This window comes from Coffea arabica, chromosome 11e (assembly GCF_036785885.1).
Source record: "Coffea arabica cultivar ET-39 chromosome 11e, Coffea Arabica ET-39 HiFi, whole genome shotgun sequence".
NCBI classification, from domain to species: Eukaryota; Viridiplantae; Streptophyta; class Magnoliopsida; order Gentianales; family Rubiaceae; genus Coffea; species Coffea arabica.
The window spans coordinates 29,853,202-29,867,091 of record NC_092331.1 but is presented as its reverse complement, the minus strand read 5'-3'; the positions used below and the strand labels follow the sequence as shown (position 1 = coordinate 29,867,091).

The 13,890-nt window shown below is 37.0% G+C and overlaps 1 protein-coding gene across 1 annotated transcript; it reads left to right on the top strand.

The window, feature by feature from the left end:
* The first annotated feature begins 2,276 nt into the window (after positions 1-2,276).
* LOC140021262 (uncharacterized) lies at positions 2,277-3,032 on the top strand. Its single transcript, XM_072072026.1, has one exon. It carries the CDS (start codon positions 2,277-2,279, stop codon positions 3,030-3,032), a length of 756 nt encoding a protein of 251 aa, XP_071928127.1.
* The last annotated feature ends 10,858 nt before the right edge of the window (positions 3,033-13,890 follow it).

The following is a 13,890-nucleotide window of genomic DNA, read 5'->3' as shown; positions in this document are numbered from 1 at the left end:
TTTGACCAATTGATCTTCATGAAAGTTGTAGGACTTTGTCTTAGCTTCGAAATGGTATAATTTTCACACCAATCCGATAAGCGTAGCCTTAGATGTGTTCTTTCCGCAAAAACCTATCAAATCTGTCTTTTGTAAACTTTATTTCCGCACTTGTTATTAGTTGATTTATGTCCTTGTATTGTCTTGAGCCTATGGAATGGCTATTGAAATGCATTTGTGTTGTGTGTACCTTTGGGTTTGAATGAGAAAAATAATGAAGCCAAAATGGCTGGAAAATGAGGTAAACACAAAGGGCATGCTGCCCAAATTTACGCTCGAGAACTAGAGAACTATACTTGCAACTTGAGTAAGGACTTGGCCGAATTTATACCCTTGAGAAATAAAATAATGACTGCTCGGAGTACGTTTTCTTTGTCACTTCGACTTAAATGGAGATTTCAAAGTTTTACGAGCAACCATAAGTTTTACAAATAGCCTTTGGTTTAAATGTACTCTTTTCACTTCCAAAACTATACTTATACTTTGTACTAGTAGTTATTCAGATTTTCTTTGGTTCACTTAAACTTTGGAGGGGTTTAACTGTAATATTTTCTCTTGGCTATTATTAGGGTTTCTTGGCGATTGAGAGTGTTATCCGGGAGGATACTTTGGGCATTATTTTGCTTAAATAGGTGAGTGTTCCTTGTTTGCTATATTTTTCTTGACTTCATGACTTGTGTTCTTGTTTGATAATGTGTTCAGTGCTTTCAAGGATTTCCAAAACGAGTTTTCTAGGCGAGCGTGTACTTTACCGCGCTCGACCTAAATGAAACATGAAATTTTCAATGATTAAATGTTGAAATACTAGTTGCGCATGAATGTAAGCCTTTTTGGCTGAACTGGGCCCTTGCCCTTGTTGCCGATCGACTCGAGCCAGAAGCGGACTCGGTCGGGCGATTTGGTGACCTGGGTGAACATTTGGTATACTCGAGTATTACCTTGTAGGTTGGTGGAGCCTGGCCAATTTCCAGGAGGGGGTGAATGAAACGAAAGAACAAATGAGGGTTTTACTTTCAAAAATGCATTTTCAAATGAATGGAGGAATAAGGGGAAATGTCAGGAGAACGAACAAACGAACGAATTTATGGCTCCTTGTGAGCCCGTATCCTTTTAATGTATGTGTTAATATCGCTTTCCATGGTAAATGTTTCTTGAATTATTGATGCTCTATGTTTAATGTATTGGATTGATTATTTGATTATGTGTTCGGAACCTCACTGAGCTTTTAGCTCATCCCTTTAGTTTTGTTTTCCTTAACAGGGGAAGGCACGCAAGGATGAGAGCTTGGTATAGACTAGCTTGGTCTAACTCTTTGTTTTTGTAATGGTTCTCGCCCTAGTGCTTGGCACGGGCTGGTTGTATGGTGAAGTGAGAACCTTTGTACATTTGATGGTTGTACTTCCTTTTGAGATAGCAATGTATATATAAGTTTCACTTAAGTTTTGGATTGTTGTATGTTATCCTTTTGGTTGTATTTTGGATTTGATTAAGGAACGACTGAGTCCCGGCGAGAGCTGGGCAGGCGGTCCGCCGAACCCTTTGGTTCGCCTTAGAGGGAGGTGGGGCTGTCACAAAGGATCATTTGGTTGATTTGAAAAAGTTATTTGAAAGATTGAGAAGATATAATTTGAAATTAAATCCTGCGAAGTGTGCTTTCGAAACTCCTGCTGGCAAATTATTGGGGTTCATTATCAGTAAAAAGGGCATAGAGATAGACCTGACAAAGATTAAACAATTCGTGAGATGTCAATGCCAAAAACACAAAAGGATGTGAAGAGTTTCTTGGGAAAGATTAATTTCATCGACCGGTTCATTGCTCAATTGACTTCTACCTGTGAGTCTTTGTTTAAATTGTTGAAGAAGAATGTACCATTATATTGCAGTGAAGAATGCTAACAAACTTTTGATAAGATCAAGAATTACTTGTTGCACCCTCCGGTATTAGTGCCACCTAAGCCGGGTCGACTATTGATTATGTATCTGTCTGTGTTGGACGAGACTGTGGGATGTATTTTGGGACAACATGATGATTCTGGAAAAGAAAGCAAGCCATTTATTCTCTTAGCAAGAAGTTCATACCTTACGAGGCAAAATACTCAGTTCTTGAAAGGAGTTGTTGTGCATTGGCCTGGGCAGCTCAGAAGTTAAGGCATTACTTGCTTAGTCACACCACCTATCTTATCTCTCGTTCAGATCCCTTGAAGTACCTATTGGAGAAATCAATGCCAACCGAACGCATGGCTAAATGGAAAATGATCATTTCTGAATTTGATATCATCTTTACCACGCAAAAGGCAATCAAGGGGCAGGCTATAGCAAATCATTTGGCTGAAAATCTAAGGGAAGATGATTATCAACCACTTCACACTTATTTTTCGGATGAGGAGGTCTTGTTTGTTGGTACAGCGGAAGATATGAATGATCAATGCCCTGAGTGGAGACTGTTCTTTGATAGTGCTTCAAATTCTTTCGGAACTGGGATCGAAACTGTTCGAGTAGTGCCTGAAGGAAAACATTATTCCAGTTCCACTAAACTGCGATTTTTCTACACCAACAATATGGCTGAATATGAGGATTGTATTTTTGGACTAAAAATGGCGTTGGAGATGGAGATCAAGGATTTAATAGTGTTCAGTGATTCCAATCTGCTCGTCCATCAAATGCTCAAAGAATGGATAACTCGAGATTCAAAGATTTTGCCATATCATTGCAATTTACTGGATTTGGCAAATAAATTCAGAAGTTTGGAGTTCAGGCATATTCCGCGTGCTCGAAATATTTTTGCTAATGTTTTGGCCACTTTATCTTCAATGATTCAACATCCAGATGAGTTGGTGATTGAACCTATCCAGATTCAGTTACAAGAAAAGCCTGCACATTGTCTAGTTTTGGAAAATCTTCTGATGATCTTCCCTGGTACAATTAAGGAATTTCTCAAAATCAGGTCCTGTCCTCCAAGTGCTGATACGACTGCTAAAAGATTCTTGCGTTGATTATCATCCAAGTTTTTCTTAAATGGAGAAGTCGTTTACAAAAGGACGTCAGACTTGGGCCTTCTAAGATGCATTGATGAAGATGAAGCAGATTATTTGATGAGAGAAGTGCACAGTGGTGTATATGGATCACATATGAATGGACATTTGTTGGCAAAGAAGATCACGAGGACAGGATATTTTTAGCTTACTATGGAGCATGATTGTGTAGTTTTTGTCAGAAAATGCATTAAATGTCAATTGCATGGAGATGTTATACGCATTCCCCCTACAGAATTGCACAGTATGACTGCTCCCTGGCCATATTCAATGTGGGGTATGGATGTAATTGCAACCATTGACCCTCCTGCTTCAAATGGGCATCGATTTATTTTGATGGCAATTGAATATTTCACCAAATGGGTCGAGGCCGAGTCTTACAAACACATGACTAAGAAGGTGGTGGCCAATTTTCTAAGGAAGCACATCATTTGTCGTTTTGGTGTGCCAGAGACATTAATCACCGACAATGCCAAAAATCTCAACAATGACATGGTGAATGGATTGTGCAAGCAGTTCAAAATCAAGTATCGAAATTCTACTATTTATAGGCCACAGATGAATGGAGCTGTGGAGGCAGCGAATAAGAACTTGAAGAAGATAATCCGTAAAATGACCGAAAGATATCGTGATTGGCACGAAAAGCTCCCCTATGCATTAATGGCATATAGAACTTCTATTCGGACTTCTATTGGGGCAACGCCTTACAACCTAATGTATGGAATGGAAGCAGTTTTGCTAGCTGAAGTTGAAATTCTTTCATTGCGCATACTAATGGATACCAAACTGGATGAAGCTGATTGGATTAAACAACGTCATAAGCAGTGGTCTTTGATTAATGAGAAAAGGTTAAATGCCATTTGTCATGGTCAGTGCTATCAAAAAAGAATGACCCGTGCTTACAACAAGAAGGTCAAACCACGACTATTCAAAGAATGAGACAAAGTGTTTAAACGAATTTTGCTAGTGCAAGAGGAGGCCAAGGGCAAGTTTGCCCCAAATTGGCAGGGCTCTTTTATCGTTCAGAAGGTATTGCCTGGTGGAGCATTTATTCTCGCAGAAATGGATGGACAAATTTTCCCTCAACCGATCAATTCGGATATGTGTAAGAAATTCTTCATCTGATAAATGAAATTTTCCTTTTAGGGTTAATGCGAAAAATGAAATGAAAGTCAGGTTTTCTTCCTTTCCAATTAAACATTCTATTCCTAGTTATCCCTTTTGAACTTTCAGAATAAATTATTTCGTTTGGCAACTCCTGAGAATCGCAAACCCCACACTGGGGCAAGTTTGAGTTGAAAAAAAGAAGAAGAAGAAGAAGAAAGAAAAGCTTTAAGAGGTGAAAAGTGATAGAGGGACAAAAGGAAAAGAAAATTAAAGAGAAAACCTCGGTTGAGAATAAATTGGGGCAATTTTAGTTTAAACCTAAGTAAAGTTAATATGAAGATACGACCTCAGGTGATTTAAACACTTATAAAATCTGCCTTCAAACTTTAACCTTTTCTTAGTACCTCTGTGACGCCCCGAGGCAGAAGAAAAGGGAAAAATTTCTGATGAATAGTATTTTGTGGAGAATCCGGCCAGAAGCCGTGCAAATTCCTTATATTTTTCTTAAAAATTTCCTTTTCTTTACCAAATACCACTTTATAATGGCCCTACTACTCAATCGCCCCACAATAAGTGCCAATGAACCTAGAAAGTAGGGTTTCACTTTTGGTTTCAAGATTAGAGCAAAATTGGGGTTTTCGCGATTTTTCGCCGGATGAATTTTCGGTACAGAGTAAAGATTAAATTTGGAGATTAAAAGTGGCTTTTAAGTGAGAAATAATATGTGATTAGTAGCAATGATATAAGGGTAGTGAATGTGTAAGCCCCGATGCAACCAAATACAACCAAAATACTCAACCAGACAAGTAGTCAAGTAAATACAATGACAAAGAATATAAGCAATTTTAAAGCACAAAAATAGAGTAACAATAAAGTAAAAGAAATTCAAACCAATCAAACTTCCAAACTTCTTCCAAACTTGGAGTTGAATCCACCAAATAGCTTCTTCAATTGATGGTAGTGCTAACCAACTTGTACAAGTGAAGGCTCACTCCTTCCTCACCCCAAACATACTTTGGTTGAGCAAAGGAATTTTACTACTCTCCAAGTAAACCCTCAACTAGCTACAATTGAAAGCTTACCCACTCAATTAAGAACTACTTTATACAAGTGAGGCAACCTTTATCAAGGTTTTACCACTCCAAGTGATAGGTTCACCTTCACCAAAGTTTTACTCCTCCTAGAGAGTAACCTTCACTTGAGCAACCTCACAACCCAACTTTCCCAACCCCTTATACAACCAACAAAGAATATTTCTACTCAAAGATCTCACTTGTAAGCTTGTATTTAGTGTTGGCAAAAGTCTGTGTCTTCTTGTGTTTTGGGGTATTTATAGAAGGTGAGAAATGGCTCCAAAAGGCTCTCCAACGGTCAAATATTAAATGCTGTCGAAACTAGCCGTTGGCCTGTCGGACGTCCGAACCATTTGCTCTGCGTCCGAACCATGCCTCCGAACCACCTATCGGACGTCCGAACCATTTGTTCTGCGTCCGAACCCTGCGTCCGATAGAAGTCAGAATGTTCAACTTTCATTCTTTTTGTGTCGGACGGCCGAAGCAATGAATGAGCGTCCGATCCAAGCGTCCGAAGAGTATCGTCGTCTGTCGGACGTCCGATCCGCTACGTCCGAACCTTCATATTTCTTAACTTCTCTTTGATTCAAATCTTTTCGATTCTCTTTTGGATCAATGACCTGTTCTAACAAATTTCTCACATAAAAACATTAGTGCAAATCTACATTTTGGTTTGTTAATCATCAAAACCAAGGACTCATCAACCAAGGTCAACAATCTCCCCCTTTTTGATGATGACAAACAAAATGAAGATTTCTTTGATCAAATAAGTTCAAATAAAACTCCCCCTTAGAAAATGCCAACATACAAAGAAATTTCAATAAATCCTACTCCCCCTTTTGGCATCAATCAAAAAGCAAACTCCCCCTTTATTTTTCAAATCAAGACCATATTGAATGTCAAAACTTTCAAATGTACTTTCAACCATTTAGCACTTTTTGGATCAAATCTTCATGATGTACCTAAGTATGAGAAATTTCATTTGGTATTTTTTCTTTATAGGGTCCTTGGGAGTTAGTACAACATGATCTAGCAATCCACATGGATTTCATACCTTTTCTCATATTTTTCTTTACATAGCAATCATTTTGCATATGTCCAAATTGGCAACAAAAGTGACACATGATAGAAGTATTTTGCACATAAGTGGATTTAATGCAACTAATTTTCTTACTTCTTATCATAGCAAACTTATTTGTGCCTTGAAAAGATTTGCTTTCTTTTGTTTGAGAAAACTTTTGTTTTTCATTTTGGAGAAACTCGTTCAAGTCATTAATTCTTTTCTTTAACAAATTTTGTTCCTCCAACATTTTTTCATAAAACTTTGTTTTCTCTTCCAACTTCCTTTTCAAATTATTTTTGCAATCAAAAACACCTTTTTGATTTTTTAAATCATCATTTTCCATTCTCAAACATTTGTTTTCTTTAAAAGTTTGGAGTTTTCTTCCAACAAATCATTTATTTTTGTTTTTAAATCTTTATTTTTAGCATAAGATTCTCTCAAACTTTTATGCATTTTAATCATAAGAATTTGCACATCATCATCTTCATTATCTTCATCACTAGAAGAGTGATAAGAATTTACCTCATCTTCTCCAAAGGCCATTAGTGCCATTTGGGCCAACTCTTCTTTTTCTCCTTTTGAATTGCATTCATCCCATGTAATTTTGCAATCTTCTCTTGAACTTCTCTTGTTGAAGATCTTCTTGAAACTTTTGATGTGAGGAGTTATATCATTGTCCACTTCCATGTTTTCATTACCCATGAAGGATGGGTTATCCCCCACTTGAGATGCTTTAAAAGCTATGCCTCTCTTATACATTCTTGCATTTTCTTCCTCTTGCACTTTGAATTTCAGCTTTAATTCATAAGAGGTTAGGGAATTCACAAGAGATTCAATGGACATAGAATTTAAATCCTTTGCCTCTTCTATAGCATTTATTTTATTTTCCCATTCTTTTGGCAAGGCATTCAAAATCTTTCTATTTTTCTCACCCAAAGAATATTCTTTTCCAAGCAATTTAAGATCTTGAATAATGTCACAAAATCTACTACACATCTTATCAACATTTTCAAGAGGATGCATTTTGAAAAATTCATATTGAGAAACAAGCAAAGATTTCTTTTGTTCTTTAATATCTTGGTTACCTTCATGAAATTCACACAATTTATCCCAAATATCTTTAGCTGATTTACAACCTTTAATTCTACTAGATTCATTTACATCTAATGCATTGCACAATATATACATGGCCTTGGCATTCAAAGAAAGGTATCTCTTGTCTTTTTCATTCAATTCTTGTCTAGTCTTTAATCTACTCAAATTAGTGGTAGAGTCAACTATTCTAGCTTCATAAGGACCATCTTCTACCACATACCATAATTCAATATAAACGGATTGTAAGAAAATCATCATTCTTTGTTTCCACATCCTAAAATGAGAACCATTAAACATAGGTGGTCTATCAATAGATTGCCCTTCTAAAAAAGAAACATTTATGGTTGCCATGATCTTTACTCTAAGCGGTTAAGCTTAATCTCTAGGAGACCAAGCTCTGATACCAATTGTAAGCCCCGATGCAACCAAATACAACCAAAATACTCAACCAGACAAGTAGTCAAGTAAATACAATGACAAAGAATATAAGCAATTTTAAAGCACAAAAATAGAGTAACAATAAAGTAAAAGAAATTCAAACCAATCAAACTCCCAAACTTCTTCCAAACTTGGAGTTGAATCCACCAAATAGCTTCTTCAATTGATGGTAGTGCTAACCAACTTGTACAAGTGAAGGCTCACTCCTTCCTCACCCCAAACATACTTTGGTTGAGCAAAGGAATTTTACTACTCTCCAAGTAAACCCTCAACTAGCTACAATTGAAAGCTTACCCACTCAATTAAGAACTACTTTATACAAGTGAGGCAACCTTTATCAAGGTTTTACCACTCCAAGTGATAGGTTCACCTTCACCAAAGTTTTACTCCTCCTAGAGAGTAACCTTCACTTGAGCAACCTCACAACCCAACTTTCCCAACCCCTTATACAACCAACAAAGAATATTTCTACTCAAAGATCTCACTTGTAAGCTTGTATTTAGTGTTGGCAAAAGTCTGTGTCTTCTTGTGTTTTGGGGTATTTATAGAAGGTGAGAAATGTCTCCAAAAGGCTCTCCAACGGTCAAATATTAAATGCTGTCGAAACTAGCCGTTGGCCTGTCGGACGTCCGAACCATTTGCTCTGCGTCCGAACCATGCCTCCGAACCACCTATCGGACGTCCGAACCATTTGTTCTGCGTCCGAACCCTGCGTCCGATAGAAGTCAGAATGTTCAACTTTCATTCTTTTTGTGTCGGACGGCCGAAGCAATGAATGAGCGTCCGATCCAAGCGTCCGAAGAGTATCGTCGTCTGTCGGACGTCCGATCCTCTATCGAGCGTCCGATCCTCTACGTCCGAACCTTCATATTTCTTAACTTCTCTTTGATTCAAATCTTTTCGATTCTCTTTTGGATCAATGACCTGTTCTAACAAATTTCTCACATAAAAACATTAGTCCAAATCTACATTTTGGTTTGTTAATCATCAAAACCAAGGACTCATCAACCAAGGTCAACAATCTCCCCCTTTTTGATGATGACAAACAAAATGAAGATTTCTTTGATCAAATAAGTTCAAATAAAACTCCCCCTTAGAAAATGCCAACATACAAAGAAATTTCAATAAATCCTACTCCCCCTTTTGGCATCAATCAAAAAGCAAACTCCCCCTTTATTTTTCAAATCAAGACCATATTGAATGTCAAAACTTTCAAATGTACTTTCAACCATTTAGCACTTTTTGGATCAACTCTTCATGATGTACCTAAGTATGAGAAATTTCATTTGGTATTTTTTCTTTATAGGGTCCTTGGGAGTTAGTACAACATGATCTAGCAATCCACATGGATTTCATACCTTTTCTCATATTTTTCTTTACATAGCAATCATTTTGCATATGTCCAAATTGGCAACAAAAGTGACACATGATAGAAGTATTTTGCACATAAGTGGATTTAATGCAACTAATTTTCTTACTTCTTATCATAGCAAACTTATTTGTGCCTTGAAAAGATTTGCTTTCTTTTGTTTGAGAAAACTTTTGTTTTTCATTTTGGAGAAACTCGTTCAAGTCATTAATTCTTTTCTTTAACAAATTTTGTTCCTCCAACATTTTTTCATAAAACTTTGTTTTCTCTTCCAACTTCCTTTTCAAATTATTTTTGCAATCAAAAACACCTTTTTGATTTTTTAAATCATCATTTTCCATTCTCAAACATTTGTTTTCTTTAAAAGTTTGGAGTTTTCTTCCAACAAATCATTTATTTTTGTTTTTAAATCTTTATTTTTAGCATAAGATTCTCTCAAACTTTTATGCATTTTAATCATAAGAATTTGCACATCATCATCTTCATTATCTTCATCACTAGAAGAGTGATAAGAATTTACCTCATCTTCTCCAAAGGCCATTAGTGCCATTTGGGCCAACTCTTCTTTTTCTCCTTTTGAATTGCATTCATCCCATGTAATTTTGCAATCTTCTCTTGAACTTCTCTTGTTGAAGATCTTCTTGAAACTTTTGATGTGAGGAGTTATATCATTGTCCACTTCCATGTTTTCATTACCCATGAAGGATGGGTTATCCCCCACTTGAGATGCTTTAAAAGCTATGCCTCTCTTATACATTCTTGCATTTTCTTCCTCTTGCACTTTGAATTTCAGCTTTAATTCATAAGAGGTTAGGGAATTCACAAGAGATTCAATGGACATAGAATTTAAATCCTTTGCCTCTTCTATAGCATTTATTTTATTTTCCCATTCTTTTGGCAAGGCATTCAAAATCTTTCTATTTTTCTCACCCAAAGAATATTCTTTTCCAAGCAATTTAAGATCTTGAATAATGTCACAAAATCTACTACACATCTTATCAACATTTTCAAGAGGATGCATTTTGAAAAATTCATATTGAGAAACAAGCAAAGATTTCTTTTGTTCTTTAATATCTTGGTTACCTTCATGAAATTCACACAATTTATCCCAAATATCTTTAGCTGATTTACAACCTTTAATTCTACTAGATTCATTTACATCTAATGCATTGCACAATATATACATGGCCTTGGCATTCAAAGAAAGGTATCTCTTGTCTTTTTCATTCAATTCTTGTCTAGTCTTTAATCTACTCAAATTAGTGGTAGAGTCAACTATTCTAGCTTCATAAGGACCATCTTCTACCACATACCATAATTCAATATAAACGGATTGTAAGAAAATCATCATTCTTTGTTTCCACATCCTAAAATGAGAACCATTAAACATAGGTGGTCTATCAATAGATTGCCCTTCTAAAAAAGAAACATTTATGGTTGCCATGATCTTTACTCTAAGCGGTTAAGCTTAATCTCTAGGAGACCAAGCTCTGATACCAATTGTAAGCCCCGATGCAACCAAATACAACCAAAATACTCAACCAGACAAGTAGTCAAGTAAATACAATGACAAAGAATATAAGCAATTTTAAAGCACAAAAATAGAGTAACAATAAAGTAAAAGAAATTCAAACCAATCAAACTCCCAAACTTCTTCCAAACTTGGAGTTGAATCCACCAAATAGCTTCTTCAATTGATGGTAGTGCTAACCAACTTGTACAAGTGAAGGCTCACTCCTTCCTCACCCCAAACATACTTTGGTTGAGCAAAGGAATTTTACTACTCTCCAAGTAAACCCTCAACTAGCTACAATTGAAAGCTTACCCACTCAATTAAGAACTACTTTATACAAGTGAGGCAACCTTTATCAAGGTTTTACCACTCCAAGTGATAGGTTCACCTTCACCAAAGTTTTACTCCTCCTAGAGAGTAACCTTCACTTGAGCAACCTCACAACCCAACTTTCCCAACCCCTTATACAACCAACAAAGAATATTTCTACTCAAAGATCTCAATTGTAAGCTTGTATTTAGTGTTGGCAAAAGTCTGTGTCTTCTTGTGTTTTGGGGTATTTATAGAAGGTGAGAAATGGCTCCAAAAGGCTCTCCAACGGTCAAATATTAAATGCTGTCGAAACTAGCCGTTGGCCTGTCGGACGTCCGAACCATTTGCTCTGCGTCCGAACCATGCGTCCGAACCACTTATCGGACGTCCGAACCATTTGTTCTGCGTCCGAACCCTACGTTCGATAGAAGTCAGAATGTTCAACTTTCATTCTTTTTGTGTCGGACGGCCGAAGCAATGAATGAGCGTCCGATCCAAGCGTCCGAAGAGTATCGTCGTCTGTCGGACGTCCGATCCTCTATCGAGCGTCCGATCCTCTACGTCCGAACCTTCATATTTCTTAACTTCTCTTTGATTCAAATCTTTTCGATTCTCTTTTGGATCAATGACCTGTTCTAACAAATTTCTCACATAAAAACATTAGTCCAAATCTACATTTTGGTTTGTTAATCATCAAAACCAATGACTCATCAACCAAGGTCAACAGAATGGGAAGTTAAAACCCTAGTACGTGAGTTTTTAAGAAAAACGGCGCGAACCGGCGGGTCCCGCGCACTACCGTTTGAACGCACCACTTCACCACCACTTTCTTATCACATGAGCATTAATACTTGAGCAAAATATTTCCCCCTCATTGCCAACTAGCTTGACCGAAAATGTGGACTAAAAATAGCAAGGAAAAGAAAGAGAAAAATGAAAGGTGGTGGTGGCGACACTTGTCGCCACCCTAGAGTTTCTTGGCCAAGTGATCAACTAGCCTTCTTAAACCAATTTTCTGCACTTTCCTCTTCATTTTCCAGCAGCTGGTCGACCAAGAGAGAGAGAGAAAGTGGGAGCAAGAAACAATTCCTTCTTCTTGATTCTAACCAACCAAGTGACAAATTAAATTTCCAAACCGATTAAAGTGCTAAGTGTGAGTTGGGAAGCTTGAGGAACCAAGAAATTTCAAAGGGAGTGAACTATCACTCATCCAAGCCTTGCTTTTGAGGTATAAACATCTGATCATGATCCTTGTTGCTTTAAATCTTGCTTTAAGATGTTTTTTTTTAGCTTAAGTTTTGGCTTGATTTCATGATTATGCAAAGTGGTTGTGATGAATTTGGGATGAATAAGCAAGTTAGGGTTTCATAGTTTTCTGCCTAAACTTGCTCTATGGTTGCACATGTTGTAAATAAGGTTATAAAAGGGGCTTTGGTAGTGATGAGAAAAAGAAAATTGAGAAAGTTCCATTAAATACCAAAAATTCCAGAATCTGGAAAATTTTCCCCATCTTTCTGTCCGGTTTTGTAGCCCTATGTTAGAGACCGAATTGGCCTTAGGTCAAAACATGAAAGTTGTAGGGAATGGTATTTTATATGTTTATCAAAAATTTCAGCTCAATCGGAGCAATGTAGGTCGTGAAAAATCCAAAATACCCTTACTATTTTAAGTTTTTTTCCAGCAGTCCGTTTGGTCAGTTTGTCCAGTTTATCACGTTTTTCAACAAGGATCCGTATGGATTTAGCTTTTTTCCAAAACATGAAAGTTGTAGTATTCTGACTTAGCTTTCAAATGCCTTTAAGAACACCTTAATCGGACTTTTGTAACCTGAGATATGACCATTACAGTGCAATGTGGTTAAATAGCCGATGAATTGGATTTTGGTTCTGTAATTTGAGGATTTGACTAAGTTACATTAGGAACTGGACTAAGTGACCTTCATGAACATTGTAGCCCTGTGTCTTAGATTCGAAACGGCATAGGTTGTGCCTTAATCCGATAAGCGTAACCTCGGATATGTTATTTCCGCATCCACACGTCAAATCTGTCTTGTGCTAGATTGTATTTCTGCACTTGTTATTATTGTGATTCTTATTCTTATGATATTATGAGCCTATGGACGGTTTTTGACTTGAATTATGATATGTGTGACTTTGGGTTGTGACTGAGGAAAAATAATGAAGCCTAAATGGCTGGAAAAATAGGTAAACACAAAGGGCATGCTGCCCGAATTTATACTCGAGGACTAGGAAACTATACTTGCAACTTGAGTAAAGGTTAAGTGATTATCACTTGAACTAGCGAGAACCGTTACTGCTTTGTTATCGAGGGTTATACGTTAGGACTCGGCCGAACTTGTACCCTTGGCGAAAAAAAGAAACATAATGACCAATGTAAACTCGTTTTCCTTGTACTATCGATTCAAATGATATGTCCAGGTAGTGTCCAAGAGCTTAAGAAGCAATTGACTATGGCTCCAGTTATGGTCAAAAATCGTGTGACCCAAGTTGTACCATTTGCATTTCCGCGTACACGCACGTACATTTCTCAACCGTTTTAGCCATTTTGGACCGTTTAGGATTATTTTTGTTATTTTGTTACCATTCCAGCCGTTTCGTCCGATTTCGACTGTATTCGATCGTTTAAGTTATAAATTGCTACTGTATAGCTGTTTCACTTATGTGTGCATATAATCTGTCCTATTTTTGCACCGTATGTTTGACCTTGAAAGAGACTGAATCGGCCCTTGCTCAAAACATGGAACTTGCAGATACATGAGTTAGCTGGTTACCTGCAAAATTTTTAGATTTACCGAGATACCCTTGACTGGCCTTAAGCCTGTTTCACGG

What these genes read in the sequence shown, in the direction of transcription:
- LOC140021262 (XM_072072026.1), top strand. Translation starts at nt 2,277, where the DNA reads ATGGCTAAATGGAAAATGATCATTTCTGAATTTGATATCATCTTTACC.